The 20,105-nt window shown below is 41.9% G+C and overlaps 2 protein-coding genes across 5 annotated transcripts in view; both read left to right on the top strand.

Annotated features, from left to right (window-relative positions):
- Positions 1 to 856, top strand: part of LOC139416572 (AMP deaminase 1-like) — a 36,890-nt gene extending 36,034 nt beyond the window's left edge. For all 4 annotated transcript variants that reach the window (XM_071165391.1, XM_071165390.1, XM_071165392.1 and 1 more), the window contains one exon: positions 217 to 856. In XM_071165391.1, the coding sequence (XP_071021492.1) occupies positions 217 to 372 (156 nt within the window). In that variant the 3' untranslated portion in view covers positions 373 to 856. The remainder of the gene's footprint in view (positions 1 to 216) is intronic.
- Positions 857 to 999: 143 nt separating this feature from the next.
- The window catches only part of LOC139416568 (DENN domain-containing protein 2C-like), a 32,292-nt gene continuing 13,186 nt past the window's right edge, over positions 1,000 to 20,105 (top strand). The window contains exons 1-13 of the mRNA XM_071165336.1: positions 1,000 to 1,477; positions 10,812 to 12,099; positions 13,490 to 13,614; positions 13,929 to 14,050; positions 14,167 to 14,307; positions 17,102 to 17,186; positions 17,453 to 17,497; positions 17,784 to 17,971; positions 18,221 to 18,330; positions 18,687 to 18,756; positions 19,085 to 19,162; positions 19,529 to 19,669; positions 19,870 to 20,018. Of these exons, the coding sequence (XP_071021437.1) occupies positions 11,057 to 12,099; positions 13,490 to 13,614; positions 13,929 to 14,050; positions 14,167 to 14,307; positions 17,102 to 17,186; positions 17,453 to 17,497; positions 17,784 to 17,971; positions 18,221 to 18,330; positions 18,687 to 18,756; positions 19,085 to 19,162; positions 19,529 to 19,669; positions 19,870 to 20,018 (2,297 nt within the window). The 5' untranslated portion in view covers positions 1,000 to 1,477; positions 10,812 to 11,056. The remainder of the gene's footprint in view (positions 1,478 to 10,811; positions 12,100 to 13,489; positions 13,615 to 13,928; positions 14,051 to 14,166; positions 14,308 to 17,101; positions 17,187 to 17,452; positions 17,498 to 17,783; positions 17,972 to 18,220; positions 18,331 to 18,686; positions 18,757 to 19,084; positions 19,163 to 19,528; positions 19,670 to 19,869; positions 20,019 to 20,105) is intronic.

Genomic DNA, 20,105 nt, shown 5'->3' with positions numbered 1-20,105 from the left:
CAATATACTACCTCATAGACCCACACTTTGTAAGACCTGAACCATTATTATTTTACACAAATACATTATATTTTGTTACATTACAATCTACATTAAAGTACGAGTTCAATCATAGTATAGACTAGTTGGATGATAGCACTGTAATAGACTGCCATGGCTAATTGCCATCATAACATCTTCAGCACCAAAACGTGTTGCCTTGGTTTCTTTCTACAGGAGAAGACTCACTTCCTTGGTTCCGACTATCTGAAGGAGGGCCCTGAGGGCAATGACATACGCAAGACCAATGTCGCCCAGATCCGTATGGCCTATCGTTACGAGACACTGTGCTATGAGCTCAACCTTATTAAGGAGGGTCTGAAGACTGAGTGAACAATCTGAGATGTTATGTTTTATGGTGATGGCCCCTGCTAAATGTACCGATTATTTAAGACAACCTTCTTGTGTACTGGCGTTCCCTCCATGGTAAACCACATAATCTATTTATTAGAATAGGTATTAGTGTCATCTGGTGTCTGTGTGCAACTAATATCAATTTAACACAGTTTGCATATAGTGATTGGTCAGTGCTATCCGGGATCTTTGGGAGTTCCCTACCCTTAACCATAACCCTTACAAATTTCAACTTCAAAGGGGTAGGGACATCACAAGAATACCAGATAGCACGGACCTATAATGATAATCCTGTTTGTGTCTGTTGTATTCCCTATTTTAATTTGATTGGTGTCACTGGCCTTGTACTTGTTTATGAATGCATGAAAATAATTGCTCTTTCTAGATGTGGCATATTGTGGGGGATACAATTGCAATAATGATTTGAAATAAATAAATGTTCAAATAAATATCATTTGATTTCTGTATTAATATTTTTTGTCAAACCAACCCACGACAGAATTGATTTGCTGAAATGTAGGCCTTTGCCCTGTCTGTTGCTTATTTCTGAGTGAATGCAAATGACATCTTCCTGTGATTGTGTCAATTGGCCTTCTCCTACAAATCAAGACAGCCATTCGTTGGATGAGACAGCAGGACTTGACGACGCCTCTTAGCTCACAGAATGAATATGGAGCCCCCTGAAAAGTTTCTCAGTTGATTCGAGTTGTACTACTAGCTAATATCTCGGTGCCTGCTTAATGTTATTCCTTATTGTCCGAGACTGGTGAACGGTAGTTGGAAGTAAATAGACGTTTTTGCTCTTAAAAGAAGACATGTTGGTGATAGCTAGCTACAGCTAGCTTTAGCGGCTAATCAGCTAAAGGGGAATGTGTGGCAACTAACTAGTGCACTGGAACGCCCGATTTGGAATTCGTCGAGAAACACTTGTAGTGAGTCAACTAGAACGAAGATTATAGCTAATATTGATGTCTAAAACCAACCACTACAAACAGGGAACAGGTCTAATTTGCCGTTTACGATACTTTTTGCTATTAAAGAAGTTGGGATTGCTGCAAGCGACCTCGAGAGAAACCAATTGGAGGTGGGTAATACATATCGCTACGATTCAATGGATTAAAAACAAATCATTTGTCTGAGATTAGGCATTTTGGTTGGTGTCCCACGGTGTCTGAACTCACATCCAATTTACTGATTTAGCTACAAGTTATCAGTAACTTGTTATAACGTGTTGCATCGATTACACATTTGTCACAATCAATGAATTTAACATGAATCTGCTGGTTTAATTGAATGTTCTAACCTCGTCGTGCATGGCATTATTTATTTGTTGATTTAATCTAGCCTACTACTTGTAAATTAATTACATCTGTTGATTAGGCTAATCTTAATTGGATGTAAACAGGACAGTTAATCTCTGCGTATATTTACAGACACATTGTGGCATGGGTGAGATCAGCACCAGTGTACGAATTAAAATACATTCCACATGACCTAATATAAACTGCATTGACTGTTTACTGAAACAACCCATCACTCCTTACCCCTTTTGTACCCCACCTAGGGCAAGTTTTGTCATGCAGCAATTCTTGACGAGGGCGGTTTATGGTTGTTTTGAAGGTGCAATTAGGTATCATTTATGTTGGTAAGTGATGACGGGTTATTTGGGTCTTGGTGATCCCTGTTTGGATTCTACTGGAGTAACATTGTTGTTTGGGTTCCACTGCAAGTTTTAAAGGTACCCTGGAATGACAAAATGTCCATCCTTCATGATGGTTCAAACCCCACAGACTCCTTTTGAATGCAGGGGGGGAAACCAAGAGGTTGATATCTGTGTAACTGCAAATCTAATTATACCTGTTAAACAATACTGAAACCAAAGCTTCTAAATGGGTGCAAGTCTCCCAAACTGTAATTATGGACAGTCTGCTGATCCTTTGTTTCTTAGTCTCAGGAAACACAGACTAGGCCTTCCTGCATAACACACACAAATAAAGCAAGTGGGTCAGAGTGATAAGTGACAGTTTAAAGTGTAGGATGGGTCCTGGCTATGAGATTCCACTACGTACATTGGATTTAGGTCAAACCAAACAAAAGCTTCATTTGTGGAGCCTGACTGACCTGTCTCTGGTCGAATGTATTCCCCTGCACCCGCCTAGCTGGAATGCAGCACATAGAATCATTATTATCATGAGCATCACTGGAATTTCACCACGTCTCCCTTCTCTAAATGCTTTCAACGTGATGTGCATCGTGTCTAAGTGCTTTGCTTCCAGCAAACAGAGTACAGTAAAGGAAGCAGGAACAGGAGTTAATATATTTAGGCAAGATTTCACATAAGGACGTGGGCCTCTCCGTACAGTTTGGATGGTGCATACAATGAGGGCTGTGCAAGATCAGAAATATCAGTATTGCATGCCAAACTGTTCAGTTGTAGTTTTAGCGCAAGCTAAATAAATGCATTATGGAATAATTCACTGTGAGGGACTCAAAATGTCAACGTTTCAATAGTCCATTCCTATCAAATAATCTACTAGGCCTAAATTAATGAATTTAGCTAAGAGTTTACACCATATAGAATATATTTTACAGTAATAAGACATCACTGTGGCTGTGATGTGGATATACTGGAATCCTTCATAATTGATCTTAATTGTTTGTGCATGTGAATGCATCAGTGCTCCAATCTTCAGTTAATGTTTATGGCGCTTAAGCCTAGGCATTCTGAAGTCAAGATAAAAATACTTGGAATACCCGTCCTGGCATCTTTCCTGATCTACAGAAAGAGACTTTTTGAGATGAGAGTAAATTAGATTTAATGTTTTAATCTTTCATGGTGTTCTGTAATGGGACAGCGGTGGTTAAGGATGGGAGAGGGGGATAGCCAACTCCTCTGGGGAGGGGGCAGACTTCACTCTGGCTGCACAAAGCTCCTGTGCCTTGTTCCTGCCGTTGTTTTATTTCCTCCTCCTGGTTTTATTTTTGGCTACTGACCTTGACAGGAGCCTATCCTCTCCAGCTTCCTCTGGCCGAACACATCCCATACGCCTTCCACTGCCTCAGGAGTGTGCTGTTGAAAGATACAGTGCCTTCAGAAAGTATTCATACTCCTTGACTTATTTCACATTTTGTTGTGTTACAGCCTGAATTCAAAATGGATTAAATATATATTTTTTCACTCACCCATCTACAAACACTACCCCATAATGACAAAGTGAAAACATGTTTTTAGAAATTGTTGCAAATGTATTGAAAATGAAATACAGAAATCACATTTACACAAGTATTCTCAAACCTTTGCTATCACACTCCAAATTGAGCTCAAGTGCATCCAATTGTATTTGATCATCCTAGAGATGTTGCTACAACTTGAATGGATTCCACCTGTGGCCAATTCAATTGTTTGGACATGGTTTAGAAAAACACCTGTCTATACAGTTGAAAGTGCATGTTGGAGCAGAAACTCCACCATGAAGTCCAATGAACGGTCTGTAGATCACAGTGAGAGAATTGTGACGAGGAATATATCTGGGGAAGGGTATAAAACAATTTCTAGAGTGATGAAAGTTTCCAAGAGCACAGTGATCTTCAACATTGGGAAATTGAGAAAATATGGAACTACCTAGACTGCCAAGAGCTGGCCGTCTGACCAAACTGAGCAACCGGGCAAGAAGTACATAGCAGAAATTTTTAAACTGTCAAGAGGAATAAAACAAGGTTGTCCTCTATTGGCATATCTATTTACTATTGCCATCGAAATGTTGGCTGTTCAAATCAGATCCAACAATAATATATGGATTAGAAATCCAGGGTTTAAAAACAAAGGTGTCATTGTACGCTGATGATTCATGTTTTCTTTTAAATACAAAATTAGAATCACTCCACAGCCTCATAGATGATCTAGATACTTTTTCTAACCTCTAGAGTAAAACCAGATTATGATAATACTTATGATTATACTATACACAATATTACATGTTGGATCACAAAAAAAATACAACCTTTACATTACCGTGTAGTTTACCAATAAAATGGTCTGATGTGGACATACTCGGTATACGTATACCGAAAGAAAGATATGATCTCACTCCAATACATTTTTATAGAAAGTTAGCAAAAATAGATACATTTTGCTACGATAGAAAGGAAAATACCTGTCTATTTGTGGAAAAATCACCCTCATTAACTCTTTAGTCATATCACAGTTGACCTATTTGCTTATGGTTTTGCCTACACCAAGAGATCTGTTTATTAAATTATGAGCAAAAAATATTCCATTTTATTTGGAATGGCAAGCCAGACAAAATTAAAAGGGCCTATTTATATAATGAATATGAATTCGGAGGGCAGAAATTATTAAAGTATTAGACCTCTCACTAAAGGTATCAGTCATACAAAAGTTACACTTAAATCCAAACTGGTTCCCTAGTAAATTAGTATGAATTTCTCACCCCATGTTCAAGAATGGCCTTTTTCCCTTTATTCAGATTACAACCTCTCGGTTATTTGAAAACGAAATATTCTCCAAAATATCTTCTTTTTTAAATAAGCCATAGAAAGATGGAACAAATAATACAACAAATATTGTGGTTAAACTCCAAATATACTAATTTATTAATGACAACTTTATTTTTCAATAAAACAATTTTTTTAACGGTATAATCTTTGTAAATTATATCATAAATAGGATTGGTGGAGTTGTCACACATGCAGCTAACACAGATACATGGAAATGTCTGCTCTACCCAAAATTACTACCAACTAATTGCAGCATTACCACAAAAATGGAAGATGCAAGTAGAAGGGGGGAAAAGTAAGCAGCTTGTCTATCGGCACTGCATTAAAGACCAAATTGCTTTCATTCATAATTTGCAAATAAATTCAATAAAAATCCTACAATGTGATTTTCTGGATTTTCTTTTCTCATTTTGTCTGTCATAGTTGAAGTGTACCTATGATGAAAATTACAGGCCTCATATTTTTAAGTGGGAGAACTTGCACAATTGGTGGCTGACTAAATACTTTTTTTGCCCCACTGTACATACATACATACAGTTGAAATCGGAAGTTTACATACACCGTAGCCATATACATTGAAACTCAGTTTTTCACAATTCCTGACATTTAATTCTCGTAAAAAATTCCCTCTCTTAGTTCAGTTAGGATCACCACTTTATTTTAAGAATCTGAAATGTCAGAATAATAGTAGAGAATTATTTATTTCAGCTTTTATTTATTTCATCACATTCCCAGTGGGTCAGAAGTTTACATACACTCAATTAGTATTTGGTAGCATTGCCTTTAAATTGTTGGAACTTGGGTTAAATGTTTCGGGCAGCCTTCCACAAGCTTCCCACAATAAGTTGAGTGAATTTTGGCCCATTCCTCCTGACAGAGCTGGTGTAACTGAGTCAGGTTTGTAGGCCTCCTTGCTCGTACACACTTTTTCAGTTCTGCCCACAAATTTTCTATAGGATTGAGGTCAGGGCTTTGTGATGGCCACTCCAATACCTTGACTTTGTTGTCCTTAAGCCATTTTGCCACAACTTTGGAAGTATGCTTGGGGTCATTGTCCATTTGGAAGACCCATTTGCGACCAAGCTTTAACTTCCTGACTGATGTCTTGAGATGTTGCTTCAATATATCCACACAATTTTCCTGCCTCATGATGCCATCTATTTTGTGTAGTGCACCAGTCCCTCCTGCAGCAAAGCACCCACCGTGTTCTTTGGCTTGCAAGCCACCCCTTTTTACTCCAAACATAATGATGGTCATTATGGCAAAACAGTTATATTTTTGTTTCATCAGACCAGAGGACACTTCTGATCTTTGTCCCCATGTGCAGTTGCAAACCATAGTCTGGCTTTGTTATGGAGGTTTTGGAGCAGTGGCTTCTTCCTGCTGAGCGGCCTTTCAGGTTATGTCGATATAGGACTATTTTTTTTACTGTTGATTTAGATACTTTCATACCCGTTTCCTCCAGCATCTTCACAAGGTCCTTTGCTGTTGTTCCGGGATTGATTTGCACTTTCCGCACCAAATTACGTTAATCTCTCGGAGACAGAACGCATCTCCTTCCTGAGCGGTATGACGGCTGCGTGGTCCCATGGTGTTTATACTTGCGTGCTATTGTTTGTACAGATGAACGTGGTACCTTCAGGCGTTTGGAAATTGCTCCCAAGGATGAACCAGACTTGTGAAGGTCTACAATATTTGTTCTGAGGTCTTGGCTGATTTCTTTTGACTGTGCCTTTAAACGGCTTTAGAAAATTCCAGAAAATGTTGTCATGGCTTTAGAAGCTTCTGTTAGGCTAATTGACATAATTTGAGTCAATTGGTGGTGTACCTGTGGATGTATTTCAAGCAAAAAGGCACTGAGTTTGAAGGTAGGCCTTGAAGTACATCCACAGGTACACCTCCAATTGACTCAAATGATGTCAATTTGCCTAGCAGAAGCTTCTAAAGCCATGACAACATTTTCTAGAATTTTCTCAAGCTGTTTTAAAGAACAGTCAACTTTGTGTATGTAAATCTCTGACCCACTGGAATTGTGATAGTGAAATCTGTCTGTAAACAATTGCTGGAAGAATTACCTGTGTCTTGCTCAAAGTTGATGTCCTAACCGACTAGCCAAAACTAGTTAACAGGAAATTTGTTGAGTGGTTGAAAAACGAGTGTTAATGACTCCAACCTAAGTGTATGTAAACTTCTGACTTCAGCTCTACATACATGCATACATACAATCATGGCCAAATGTTTTGAGAATGACACAAATATTAATTTCCACAAAGTTTGCTGCTTCAGTGTCTTTAGATATTTTTGTCAGATGTTACTATGGAATACTGAAGTATAATTACAAGCATTTCATAAGTGTCAAAGGCTTTTATTGACAATTACATTAATTTGATGCAAAGTGTCAATATTTGCAGTGTTGACCCTTCTTTTTCAAGACGTCTGCAATCCGTCCTGGCATGCTGTGAATTAACTTCTGGGCCACATCCTGACTGATTGCAGCCCATTCTTGCATAATCAATGCTTGGAGTTTGTCAGAATTTGTGGGTTTTTGTTTGTCCACCCGCCTCTTGAGGATTGCCAACAAGTTCTCAATGGGATTAAGGTCTGGAGAGTATCCTGGCCATGGACCCAAAATATTGATGTTTTGTTCCCCAAGCCACTTAGTTATCACTTTTGCCTTATGGCTAGGTGCTCCATAATAAGGTGCTCCATAATTCTGGATAATTCTGGAAAAGGCATTGTTTGTCACCAAACTGTTCCTGGATGGTTAGGTTGCTCTCGGAGAATGTGTTGGTACCATTCTTTATTCATGGCTGTGTTCTTAGGCAAAATTGTGAGTGAGCCCACTCCCTTGGCTGAGAAGCAACCCCACACATGAATGGTCTCAGGATGCTTTACTGTTGGCATGACACAGGACTGATGTTAGCGCTCACCTTGTCTTCTCCGGACAAGCTTTTTTCCGGAAGCCCCAAACAATCGGAAAGGGGGTTCATCAGAGAAAAATGACTTTACCCCAGTCCTCAGCAGTCCAATCCCTGTACCTTTTGCAGAATATCAGTCTGTCTCTGATGTTTTTCCTGGAGAGAAGTGGCTTCTTTGCTGCCCTTCTTGACACCAGGCCATCCTCCAAAAGTATTTGCCTTTCTGTGCTTGCAGATGCACTCACACCTGCCTCTTGATGATCACAGCTCCTTGAAGTTCTTTAGGATCTGATAAATGGTTGATTTAGGTGCAATCTTACTGGCAGCAATATCCTTGCCTGTGAAGCCCTTTTTGTGCAAAGCAATGATGATGGCACATGTGTCCTTGCAGGTAACCATGGTTGACAGAGGAAGAACAATGATTCCAAACACCACACTCCCTTTGAAGCGTCCAGTCTGTTATTCGAACTCAATCAGCATGACGGGGTGATCTCCAGCCTTGTCCTCGTCAACACTCACACCTGTGTTAAAGAGAGAATCACTGACATGTCAACTGGTCCTTTTGTGGCAGGGCTTAAATGCAGTGGAAATGTTTTTTGGGGATTCAGTTCATTTGCATGGGAAAGAGGGACTTTGCAATTAATTGCAATTGATCACTCTTCATAACATTCTGGAGTATATGCAAATTGGCATCATACAAACTGAGGCAGCAGACTTCATGAAAATTAATATTTGTGTCATTCTCAACTTTTGGACACGACAGTCCAGTCAAAAGTTTTAGAACACCTACTAATTCAAGGGTTTTTCTTTAATTTTACTACTTTCTACATTCAAAAGGCATTCGCAGATCTGAGCTATCTTTTTAGCAGGTACATGGTAACAGTTGAATAAGATGAGAAATAAGAAGGAACCCGTAAACTGCCCTAGATAGTATCACTGCTCTTTAATAAGCTTTACGTATCGGCCTCACGGTTTTGTCAGCGTTTTTAAATTGTAGAGTAATAGAGAAGACATCAAACACATGGAATCATGTAGTAAACAAAAGTGTTAAACAAATCAAAATATATTTTACATTTGATATTCTTCAAATAGCCACCCTTTGCCTTGATGACCGCTTTAAACACACTTGGCATTCTCTCAACCAGCTTCAGATGGAATGCTTTTCCAACAGTCTTGAAGGAGTTCTCACATATGCTGATCACTTGTTGGCTGCTTTTCCTTCACTCTGCTGTCCGACTCATCCCAAACCATCTCAATTGGGTTGTGGTCAGGGGATTGTGGAGGCCAGGTCAACTGATGATGCAGCACTCCATCCCTCTCCTTCTTGGTCAAAAAGCCCTTACACAGCCTGGAGGTGTGTGGGTTCATTGTCCTGTTGAAAAACAAATGATTGTTCCACTAAGCCCAAACCAGATGGGATGGTGTATCGTTGCAGAATTTTGTGGTAGCCATGCTGGTTAAGTGTGCCTTGAATTCTAAATAAATCACAGACAGTGTCACCAGCAAAGCACCCCCACACCATAACACCACCACCTCCATGCTTTACGGTGGCAAATACACATGCGGAGATCATCCGTTCACCCACACCGCGTCTCACAGACACAGCAGTTGGAACCAAAAATCTCACATTTGGACTCCAGACCAAATGACAAATTTCCACTGGTCTAATGTCCATTGCTCGTGTTTCTTGGCCCAAGCAAGTCTCTTCTTATTATTGGTGTCCTTCAGTAGTGGTTTATTTGAAGCAATTCAACCATGAAGGCCTGATTCACACAGTCTTCTCTTAACAGTTGATGTTGACATGTGTCTGTTACTTGAACTCTGAAGCATTTATTTGGGCTGCAAGTTCTGACGCTGGTAATGCTAATGAACTTATCCTCTGCAGAGGTAACTCTGGGTCTTCCATTCCTGTGACTGTTCTCATGAGAGCCAGTTTCATCATAGTGCTTGACAGTTTTTGCATCTGCACTTGAAAAAACATTACAAGTTCTTGAAATGTTCTGTATTGACTGACCTTCATGTCTTAAAGTAATAACGGACTGTCGTTTTCTTTGCTTATTTGAGCTGATCTTATCATAATATGGACTTGATATTTTACTAATAGGGCTATCTTCTGTATACCACCACTACCTTGTCACATAACAACTGATTGGCTCCAACATATTAAGAAGGACGGAATTCCACAAATGTAACTTTTTAAGAAGGCACAACTGTTAATTGAAATGCACTCTAGGTGACTACCTCGTGAAGCTGGTTGAGAGAATGCCAAGAGTGTGCAAAGCTGTCATCAAGGCAAAGGGTGGCTATTTGAAGAATCTCAAATATACAATATATTTAGTGTTTAAGACTTTTTTTTGGTTTCTTCATGATTCCATATGTGTTATTTCATAGTTTTGATGTCATTTATATTATTTTACGAACCCTTGAATGAGTAGGTGTTCTAAAATTTTTGACCGGTACTCTATATATTTGCAAAAAAATATATGGGGGATTAGAAGTGATGCAGACTTGTATCCCGTTAAATCTGTGGAAAGACTTGATGTTTGCTGTTCGCCACCACTCCCCATTTAATTTAACAGAGCTTGAGAAAATATGCAAGAAAAAATGGGAGAAAATCCCCACATCCAGCAAAACTAATAGACATTCCAAATCTGAAATCAGCGCCACAGGTGCTTCTCCAGAGTTTTGACTCTGGTGTGAATACTTATGTAAATGAGCTTTTCTGCACACATTTCTAAATACATGTTTTTACTTTGTCATTATGGGATAGTGTGTAGGTGGGTGAGATTATTTTTTTGAAATCCATTTTGAATTTGGGCTGTAACACAATAAAGTGGAAAAAATTAAGTGGTATGAATACTTTCTGAAGGCACTGTAGTAGTGTCGTCATCCTCAATAGATACTGCTTTCTCTTCAGAGTGTTGTCTTGACTTGTTTTGAAGTGCTGATGGATGAGTAACTTTTGTGTCCTTTGCTTTGCAGGTCCTTCTTTATGTGGAGAAGAGGGAAAAGAGCAGTCACCGACCCTGTTTAACGGAAGAGGGGTTTAAAAGTAAATAGGAAACGATAGAAGACCCCTGTGAATCTCCTTGCTTTCCATAGCCTACTGTGGTTAAAGTTGTAGGACAGACTCACTGTTTTTAACAGTGTGTCTATACACCGGGAGGGTCCTCATGCTTCCACCAACTATGCAGTGAGGGTGAGCTGGCAGTGCGCCCCCTCTCACCATGCTGGCTCTGGGCATAGAGCAGGGGAAAGGTGGAGGGGGACGGGGCCGGGCTACTGTGGCCTGGCAGGCCCCATCCTCAGTGAAGTCTCTAACCCAGGACCCAGGGAGGCATACTGTGGCCTGGCAGGCCCCCTCCTCTGGGGAGCCTCTAACCCAGGACCCATCGAGGCCTACTCTGGCCTGGCAGGCCCCCTGCTCAGGGAAGCCTCTAACACAGGACCTAGGGAGACCAGGCCTCAACATCAGGCAGAAGATTTCCCAGTGGGAAGGCCTCTGTCAACCAAACGGTGATGGGCATACCGAAAGGGTCAAAGAGCATGCACCAGTTGTATCCCGATCTCTTTCAGGGGATGTCCTGGGTAACGGAGTATGTAGCGACAGTTTGAGAGGTGGACCTCATGGCAAAGCCAACCTCTCTAAAGCCAGAAGCCTGGGTTTGGATTTCAGGGAAAACCTACAAGCACGGTGCGGACACAAGGGCATTGGCAGAAAGTCGGATGCTCCTCAGAATCACAACAGTTTCAGTAAGACTTCAACCACAATACCAGTGTCCAAGCCATTCACAGCACCTTCGCAAACTCTTACAACAGACACTACAAACATCTTCCAAGTAGAAAGGATCATCCCCACCAATGGTGAACTGAAGATGGGTAATGTGTTGGAAGTTAAGTGGACCAAACCCCTATGTCTGTCTGTGGATGACCATGGAGAGAGCCTGCCACCAGGGAATTTCTACACCTCAAGGGGCTTTTGGCGGAGGCTGGAGGGAGATGTGTTGTTCTGGGAGAAGGGAACAAATACCTCAGCAGAGCCTCAGAGTGTTGTGGGTCCAGCGACTCGCCCTCCACCAAAACCACAACGGACATTTCAGTATCAGGGAGCGGACAGCACCCCAGCAAACTGGGTCCAATGGGACAGCAGGATTCCATCTGTCAACCAATCCAACACCAAGTGCAGTGGCATAGCCCAAACACCTAGCTTCCCAGAACCCCTGTGTCCTGTTAGCCGTGGCAATGGATTTTCCAGACACAGAAAGAACAGGTAAGTTCATGATACTGACACCTATAGTATAGAGAAGGTTTGGTTTACCATTTTAAAACAGAACATTTTTGGCATCTTACTTTTTCAATGGCTTTAGTCAATGTAAAATCTGGTTGTTTGTAATACAAACACGTTAACAATTATTTGGTGAAAGTCTTTCTCTGTCCTGAGCTATTGTGCTCTCATACAGTGTCCTTAGTTGTAAATTGTTTTATGTTAAGTAGTAGAATGAGAGAGTTTTAGAGGCAAAGTTTGAGTGAGAGAAGGGTCAGTCTAGCATTTGGTCGGCCTCCATGTGTGATTACACAGTCTTTGGCAGCATTGCAGACTATTGTCTGGATATGGCCTACTTCCAGAGCAGCCAACTGTCCGGCGGTCACGTTTGTTTCGAAACACACCAGCTCTCACATTGAATTCCACTAATGTAGTCTCCTAATTTTTCTATCAGTTTGTATTCTCTATAAGGGCAATTCCATATAATTCCACACAGTAAGGTTTCAAAGGACACCAATACTTAGCATCTACTGATTTATCGTTGTAGTGTCTTAAAGAAGGCCTGGGGAAATGTCACACGTTATTTCTCAATAATCATTTTGGATACAGACTTCAATGGTATGCCAAAAACCTACCCCCTAAGGACCTTTTCTATTGATTTAATTCCAGGAAGATCCAAAACATCATACATATCTTTGGGCCAATCTTGAATGGAATTCTATATGCGTCTTTAGCATAACCATCCAAATTGCTTTCTATTAGGCTTACTCTTGTAACTCTCTTTCCTGCTCTCTCTCTTGCTCACACTCTCCGTATTGACCTTAACCCGTAGCCACATGTTGAATTGATTTTTCTTTAATCTCTCCGTGCTTCTATTTTACACCCTTTTTTTTCTCTCCCTGACGCACCCTCCTGCGGTCTATTGCCATCACTAGCCGGCTACCAACCGGTTATTCAACCCTGCACCTTAGAGGCTGCTGCCCTATGTATATAGACATGGAATCACTGGTCACTTTAATAATGTTGACATACTGTTTTACTAATTTCTTATGTATATACTGTATTTTACTCAATCCCAGTCTGACATTGCGTGTCCTAATATTTATATATTTCTTAATTCCATTTTTGATTTGTGTGAATTGTTAGATACTACTTCACTGTTGGAGCTAGGAACACAAGCATTTCACTACATTCTGCAATAACATCTGCTAAATATGTGTATGTGACCAATACAATTTGATTTGATCATCTTCACTATCAACTTGTGAAAACCCCTCCAATGCCGAGGCCCTTTGGCTGAACGTAAGAGGATAACACATTGAACATCACGATGCAGACTGTGTTTAGGGCGACAGTGGCCCCTGTCTCACATCCCCCTCTCCCTCCATTTTTACAGGAAGTCCTTTGAGTTTGAGGATGTGGTCCAGTTGACAGCGCAGCAGGGTACACTGGGAAGTGGGGCCAGGCGCTCCGGCCTGTTCCACGCCTTCTCTGACGACAACATTTATGAGGACATTATTTGTGAGTTCACCACTGACACAAAGTGAAAAAAGACACTCCACTTAGGCAGCCTGAATCATCTTACAATCTTAGGAACATTTAGGAACCAATTCTTTCCTAGTCTTACTTCCCATCGTCGTAACCACTGATAAAGAAAAGGCTGGAATATAGATTTTTTTCCATATTGTCACATATCAAGTCCTTTTTAGGTCAGTGGTGGATGTAAAAGGAGAGAAATAAAGGCAGCCATTTAAGACCATTCGGACTTAAACAAGTACTATTAGCGTATTATGCTGTGTATGTCATCTGTCTCCCTCACCTTTGACCCTGGCCAGCTGGACCCTTGACCAGAGACAACCCATATGAGGATGTCAAGCTGGCTCCTACTATGTGTCTCCCCATCAGGCGTCCCCAACCCTGGAACATGGCACAGAGAGAGAGCCCTTGCACACCAAAGGTAGTCATGGAAACTGATTCACAGGATATTAGATTTCAATTGAGCCCAGTATGATATGAAAAAACAAAACTGCTTTAATCTTTAATTACCCAGTCCTCTTGTATTCTGTGTCTCAGCTCCCTCCCAAGCCTCTCACGTTGTGGGTGGAGAGGAAGGAAACACTGGCAGCGACACCACCCTCCCCTACTGAAGCCCCCCACAGAACTGCCTTTCCCAGGCGACCCCCAACCACCCACAAAACATACAGACTGCCTCAGGTAAACACACACAAGCATTTCATAAGTATTTTATACACAGTGGAAATTGTACACTGCTCAAAAAAATTAAGGGAACAGTTAAACAACACAATGTAACTCCAAGTCAATCACAATTCTGTGAAATGAAACTGTCCACTTAGGAAGCAACACTGATTGACAATACATTTCACATGCTGTTGTGCAAATGGAATAGACAACAGGTGGAAATTATAGGCAATTAGCAAGACACCCCCAATAAAGGAGTGGTTCTGCAGGTGGTGACCACAGACCACTTCTCAGTTCCTATGCTTCCTGGCTGATGTTTTGGTCACTTTTGAATGCTGGCGGTGCTTTCACTCTAGTGGTAGCATGAGACGGAGTCTACAACCCACACAAGTGGCTCAGGTAGTGCAGCTCATCCAGGATGGCACATCAATGCGAGCTGTGGCAAGAAGGTTTGCTGTGTCTGTCAGCGTAGTGTCCAGAGCATGGAGGCGCTACCAGGAGACAGGCCAGTACATCAGGAGACGTGGAGGAGGCCTTTGTGCAAGGAGGAGCAGGAGGAGCACTGCCAGAGTCCTGCAAAATGACCTCCAGCAGGCCACAAATGTGCATGTGTCTGCTCAAACGGTCAGAAACAGACTCCATGAGGGTGGTATGAGGGCCCGACGTCCAAAGGTGGGGGTTGTGCTTCCAGCCCAACACCGTGCAGGACGTTTGGCATTTGCCAGAGAACACCAAGATTGGCAAATTCGCCACTGGCGCCCTGTGCTCTTCACAGATGAAAGCAGGTTCACACTGAGCACATGTGACAGAGTCTGGAGACGCCGTGGAGAACGTTCTGCTGCCTGCAACATCCTCCAGCATGACCGGTTTGGCGGTGGGTCAGTCATGGTGTGGGGTGGCATTTCTTTGGGGGGCCACACAGCCCTCCATGTGCTCGCCAGAGGTAGCCTGACTGCCATTAGGTACCGAGATGAGATCCTCAGACCCCTTGTGAGACCATATGCTGGTGCGGTTGGCCCTGGGTTCCTCCTAATGCAAGACCATGCTAGACCTCATGTGGCTGGAGTGTGTTAGCAGTTCCTGCAAGAGGAAGGCATTGATGCTATGGACTGGCTCGCCCGTTCCCCAGACCTGGATCCAATTGAGCACATCTGGGACATCATGTCTCGCTCCATCCACCAACGCCACGTTGCACCACAGACTGTCCAGGAGCTGGCGGATGCTTTAGTCCAGGTCTGGGAGGAGATCCCTCAGGAGACCATCCGCCACCTCATCAGGAGCATGCCCAGGCGTTGTAGGGAGGTCATACAGGCACGTGGAGGCCACACACACTACTGAGCCTCATTTTGACTTGTTTTAAGGACATTACATCAAAGTTGGATCAGCCTGTAGTGTGGTTTTCCACTTTTAATTTTGAGTGTGACTCCAAATCAAGACCTCCATGGGTTAGTACATTTGATTTCCATTGATAATTTGTGTGATTTTGTTGTCAGCACATTCAACTATGTAAAGAAATAAGTATTTAATAAGAATATTTCATTCAATCAGATCTAGGATGTGTTATTTTAGTGTTCCCTTTATTTTTTTGAGCAGTGTATTTACCGCAAACTATTAGTTATTTAATTTTGTAATTTTGAGTGGGAATAGCAGCCTAAAATGTTAGTGGTATTGGTCTGTTTACAAGATTACACATAGAAGCCAAGCTAGTGTTAGGCCTACAATCTGTTGTCCATTTGGAGATAAATCTGAGCTTCCTGTATGCTTGGCTCTGGATCCAGGTCACTCATTCCGCTGCTCAAGTTGAAACTTGACTGATGGCCCTATTCAGTCCAAACAGGTACCCAGTAGGACACGTTTTTCAGTGCAACAAGGAAGTTGTGCTTGAATTACATGTATTGATTCGCTAACTTTCAGAAAAGTTTGTGGCCAGATCACAAGTATGTCAACAACAATGTGATGATATGTCACATGAATGTGATTTATTTGTATCAGATAAATATACTGAACAAAAATATTAATGCAACAATTAAAGATTTTACTGAGTTACAGTTCATATAAGAAAATCAGTCATTGGGCCCTAATCTATGTATTTCCCACATGACTGGGCAGGGGTGCAGCCATGGGTGGGCCTTGGAGGGTGTAGGCCCACCCATTTGGCAGCCAGGCCTACTCACTGCGGAGCCAGGCCCAGCTAATCAGGATCAGTTTTTCACCTCAACTGGGCTTTATTTCTGACAGAAATACCCCCCCCCCCTCTCAGACGATCCTGCAAGTGAAGGGGGTCCTGGGCTGGGCTCGTTAAACTTGGTCTGCTGTTGTGAGGCTGGTTGGATGTACTGCAGCTTATGGTAGAGAAATTAACATTCAACTCTCTGGCAACAGTTCTGGTGGACATTCCTGCAGTCAGCATGCCAATTGCACGCTCCCTCAACTTGTCACACAATACAATGACAGATGTTTCAAAACGGCACATTTTGATGTGGTCTTTTATTGTCCCCAGCACAAGGTGCACCTGTGTCATGATCATGCTGTTTAATCAGCTTATTGATATTCCACACCTGTCAGGTGGATGGATTATCTTGGCAAAGGAGAAATGCTCACTAACAGGGATGCAAACAAATTTGTGCACAACATTTTTGAGAAATGTTCTTTTTGGGCATGTGCAGAATTTGGGGCATTTAATTTTTTTAAATATATTTTTAAAATTAGCTCAAACATGGCACCAACACTTTACATGTTGCGTTTTATATTTTTGTTCAGTGTATATCTTTGTGTACGTGTTTGTTTGTATGTGGTTTCTCTGACGCAGTATGTCAATAAGATTCATGTGATCTTTGACGCCAAGCGAGGGAGAAAGAGAGTGAAGAGCCAGGCACAGGGCGGTTCAGCTCGAGGTATGACTGTTATTACCCTCAAACTTGTCTACAAGATGAAGATGAACTGTTCTCTGTAAATACCCAGCAATTCATGAGATACGTTACATCCCGTCACTGGTACAAATACAATACAAAGACACTCTGTCTCCTATAATGTCTTTCTGTCATCCCTTTATTACTCTCTGTCTCTCGCTCTGTGTTTCTATCTCTGTCTGTGTGTCTCTGTCTGTTGCACTCTGTCGCTCTCTCATTTTCTCTTGCGCACTCTCTTCTGCTCTGAACAGAGGAGACCAGTGGAACTGAGAGTGACCCAGAGGACAACACTAATGGTACTACTATAGGATTGACCTTCATTCCAAAATCAATGTTTGGCAGACGTTTTTAGAATGTTGAGATCAGTCAATCAGCCTTCTACTAAAGTTGTATAGCTCCAGCCTCAATCCCAAATTAAGGGGAAAGCACTGTCTAGTTTTTTTTTTGGGGGGGGGGGGGGTGCCTTTATCTTTTCTATTCACATTTTATTTGCATTTAATCAAAGCAAGATATTAATATCCTGTTCCGTTAGATTCAACTTATCAGATTTTTTTTAAATAAATGTTTTACTATCTCCACTAGGAGGGTCGAGACGCTCGGTCTATGTCCAGTCCACGCTGAAGCGGAGGCCAGGCTACCGCACCCTGGAGAGGGACCTGATCCAGCTCCAGCAACAGCAGCTCTTCCAGCTCTTTGTGGTGGTGTCACTCAGAAAGAGTTCCCCGGGAAACACCTATGCCCCTGAGATCACGCAACAGTTTCCCAACAAGGTTATTGTCAATTGAAATCAATTAAAGCCAACCTCTTTCAGATGGGGGGCAACAGAGCTTGGTGGCGGAACACACTTATACAATACATTTTTATAGGGGAAACCATGCATGGGCTCAAAGGAACCCCAGAATGTTTTGAGTTGCCTTTGTTTTTTGTTACCATTGTATTTCTCTTGACTATTTCCTGTTTTGCGGGCCAGGGAATAAAATGAGTCTATAAAATGAGTCTCTCCTTTCTTTACGGTGTAGTTTGCGAAGTCTTCTCGTCACTCCCGTGAAGCTGAAGATCGGCTGAAGGCAATCCCCAAGTTTTGCTTCCCAGACTCTCAGGACTGGCGGCCATCTGGAGACCTGCCCAGGTAAGCTGCTGTCACATTTACATTGTGGTCACAGTATGTAGCAGTGGTGTACAATAAGGATATTCATATAAGGGTGCTGAAACAACCACTTTAATATAAGTATTGAAACAGGTCAAAACTTAAAAAGTAGCGAGTTTTTTTGTAATAATCACTGTCCTAGAAAGAAATATGATCTGAGAATTAAGTGAAAGTTATGTTAAATGAAAGGTTGAACATCTAGTGATTCAGACAAAGAAAAACATGATTGCAGTTCATATGCCATGCTTTGTTTTCTTCCCAGGGAGTCTGCCTTAGAACACTGATTATCTCTACTACAATGTGTATCCCTGTCAAATTGTCTATGCTTCTGTCTCTAGTGAAACTTTCTCTTTTGTCTTGACGGGAGAGGATGGCAGCCGTTGGTTTTGTTACTGTCGTAAGATCCTGGTGAGTGTGTGTGTGTTGTCATTACGTTTTGTGTGTGTCTGCCTATGCGTGTGACAACTTGGCAGTAAAGTGCTTACTCAACATCTAAGGGATATACTCCATCTGAGTCGTAGGCCATAAAACCTCTGAATCAATGAACCTAACTAAAAATAATTTCAATTTTTTTCCAAATGTTGAATGTTAGATTTGTGTTTTTTTAATACATTGCACAATGCGATGTTTCTGTTATCCCCCAGAAAGTCAGCGTTTTATAGCCTTTCAATAACTTTGACACTGAATGCCAGGATTGGTTTTCACGCTCTTCTCTGTGTTGATTTGTGCCATTTAGCCCTGTGGAAAGGGGAAGAGACTGCCTGAAGTTCACTGTATTGTAAGCAGACTGGGCTGCTTCAACCTGTTTGCTAAGGTAACCGGCAGTCTGATTAAACTCTTCATATATAATGCATTTTAGCTTGCTTGTGCACATTGAAAAGGGTTGAAACTAAATCCTATAAAAATGTCCCAAGCTAATCAGAAGGGTGAGTTTTGAGAAGGATAATTGATATATTTAACGATGTGTTATTATGTACCACCCAATGTTTTAGTCTGTGCAGGTGAGAGGGGACAGGTGTGACTAGTGTAAATAAAAGTTGAAGAAAGCAGCTAGTATTTAATGTAGTCCTGGTGTATTCCCTTGTTGATACTTGTCATCAGGATTGTCTTTGTGTTTAGGGGTGTAGTTATGGAGTTATACTGGGTGCGTCTTTGTGTGTGTGGGTGGGTGTGTTTTCAGATCTTGGAGGAGGTAGAGAGGCGCAGGGAGATCTGTCCTGCCCTGGTGTCCCCCTTCATGCGTAGCGTCATGGAGGCTCCTTTCCCCGCCCCTGGACGCACCATCACAGTCAAGAGCTTCCTCCCAGGCTCAGGAAATGAGGTAACAATCACAACTAAGAGGAAGTCACCCTATGACTATACGAAAATAGTTACTACAGGATGTTAAGAGAAGTAACAGTTCCTACCTAGCTCTTTATTACGGACACTTTGTCAACAACACCTGCAATCATGTGCAATGTCTCTGCCCAGCAACCAACTGTTGTAAGAGCAATAGCCAACCGTGTGTGTGTGTGTGGTCAGGTGCTGACTCTGTGCCGGCCGGTGGACTCGAGGCTGGAGCACGTGGACTTTGAGAGCCTGCTGCAGTGCCTGAGCGTTGGGAGACTCTTGCAGGTGTTTGCCTCTCTGCTACTGGAGAGGAGGGTCATCTTTATCGCCAACAAACTCAGGTGATGCGTTTCCTCTAGTACACACAGCTTCACTGGCATCTCCAGCTTGACTTGGGAGACAGTGGGAGGGCAGGTACTGCAGAGTAC

The sequence above is a fragment of the Oncorhynchus clarkii genome, chromosome 9 (genome assembly GCF_045791955.1).
Source record: "Oncorhynchus clarkii lewisi isolate Uvic-CL-2024 chromosome 9, UVic_Ocla_1.0, whole genome shotgun sequence".
Classification (NCBI taxonomy): Eukaryota; Metazoa; Chordata; class Actinopteri; order Salmoniformes; family Salmonidae; genus Oncorhynchus; species Oncorhynchus clarkii.
Note: the sequence above shows the minus strand (reverse complement) of the source record. Positions and strands in the feature narration are given on the sequence as shown.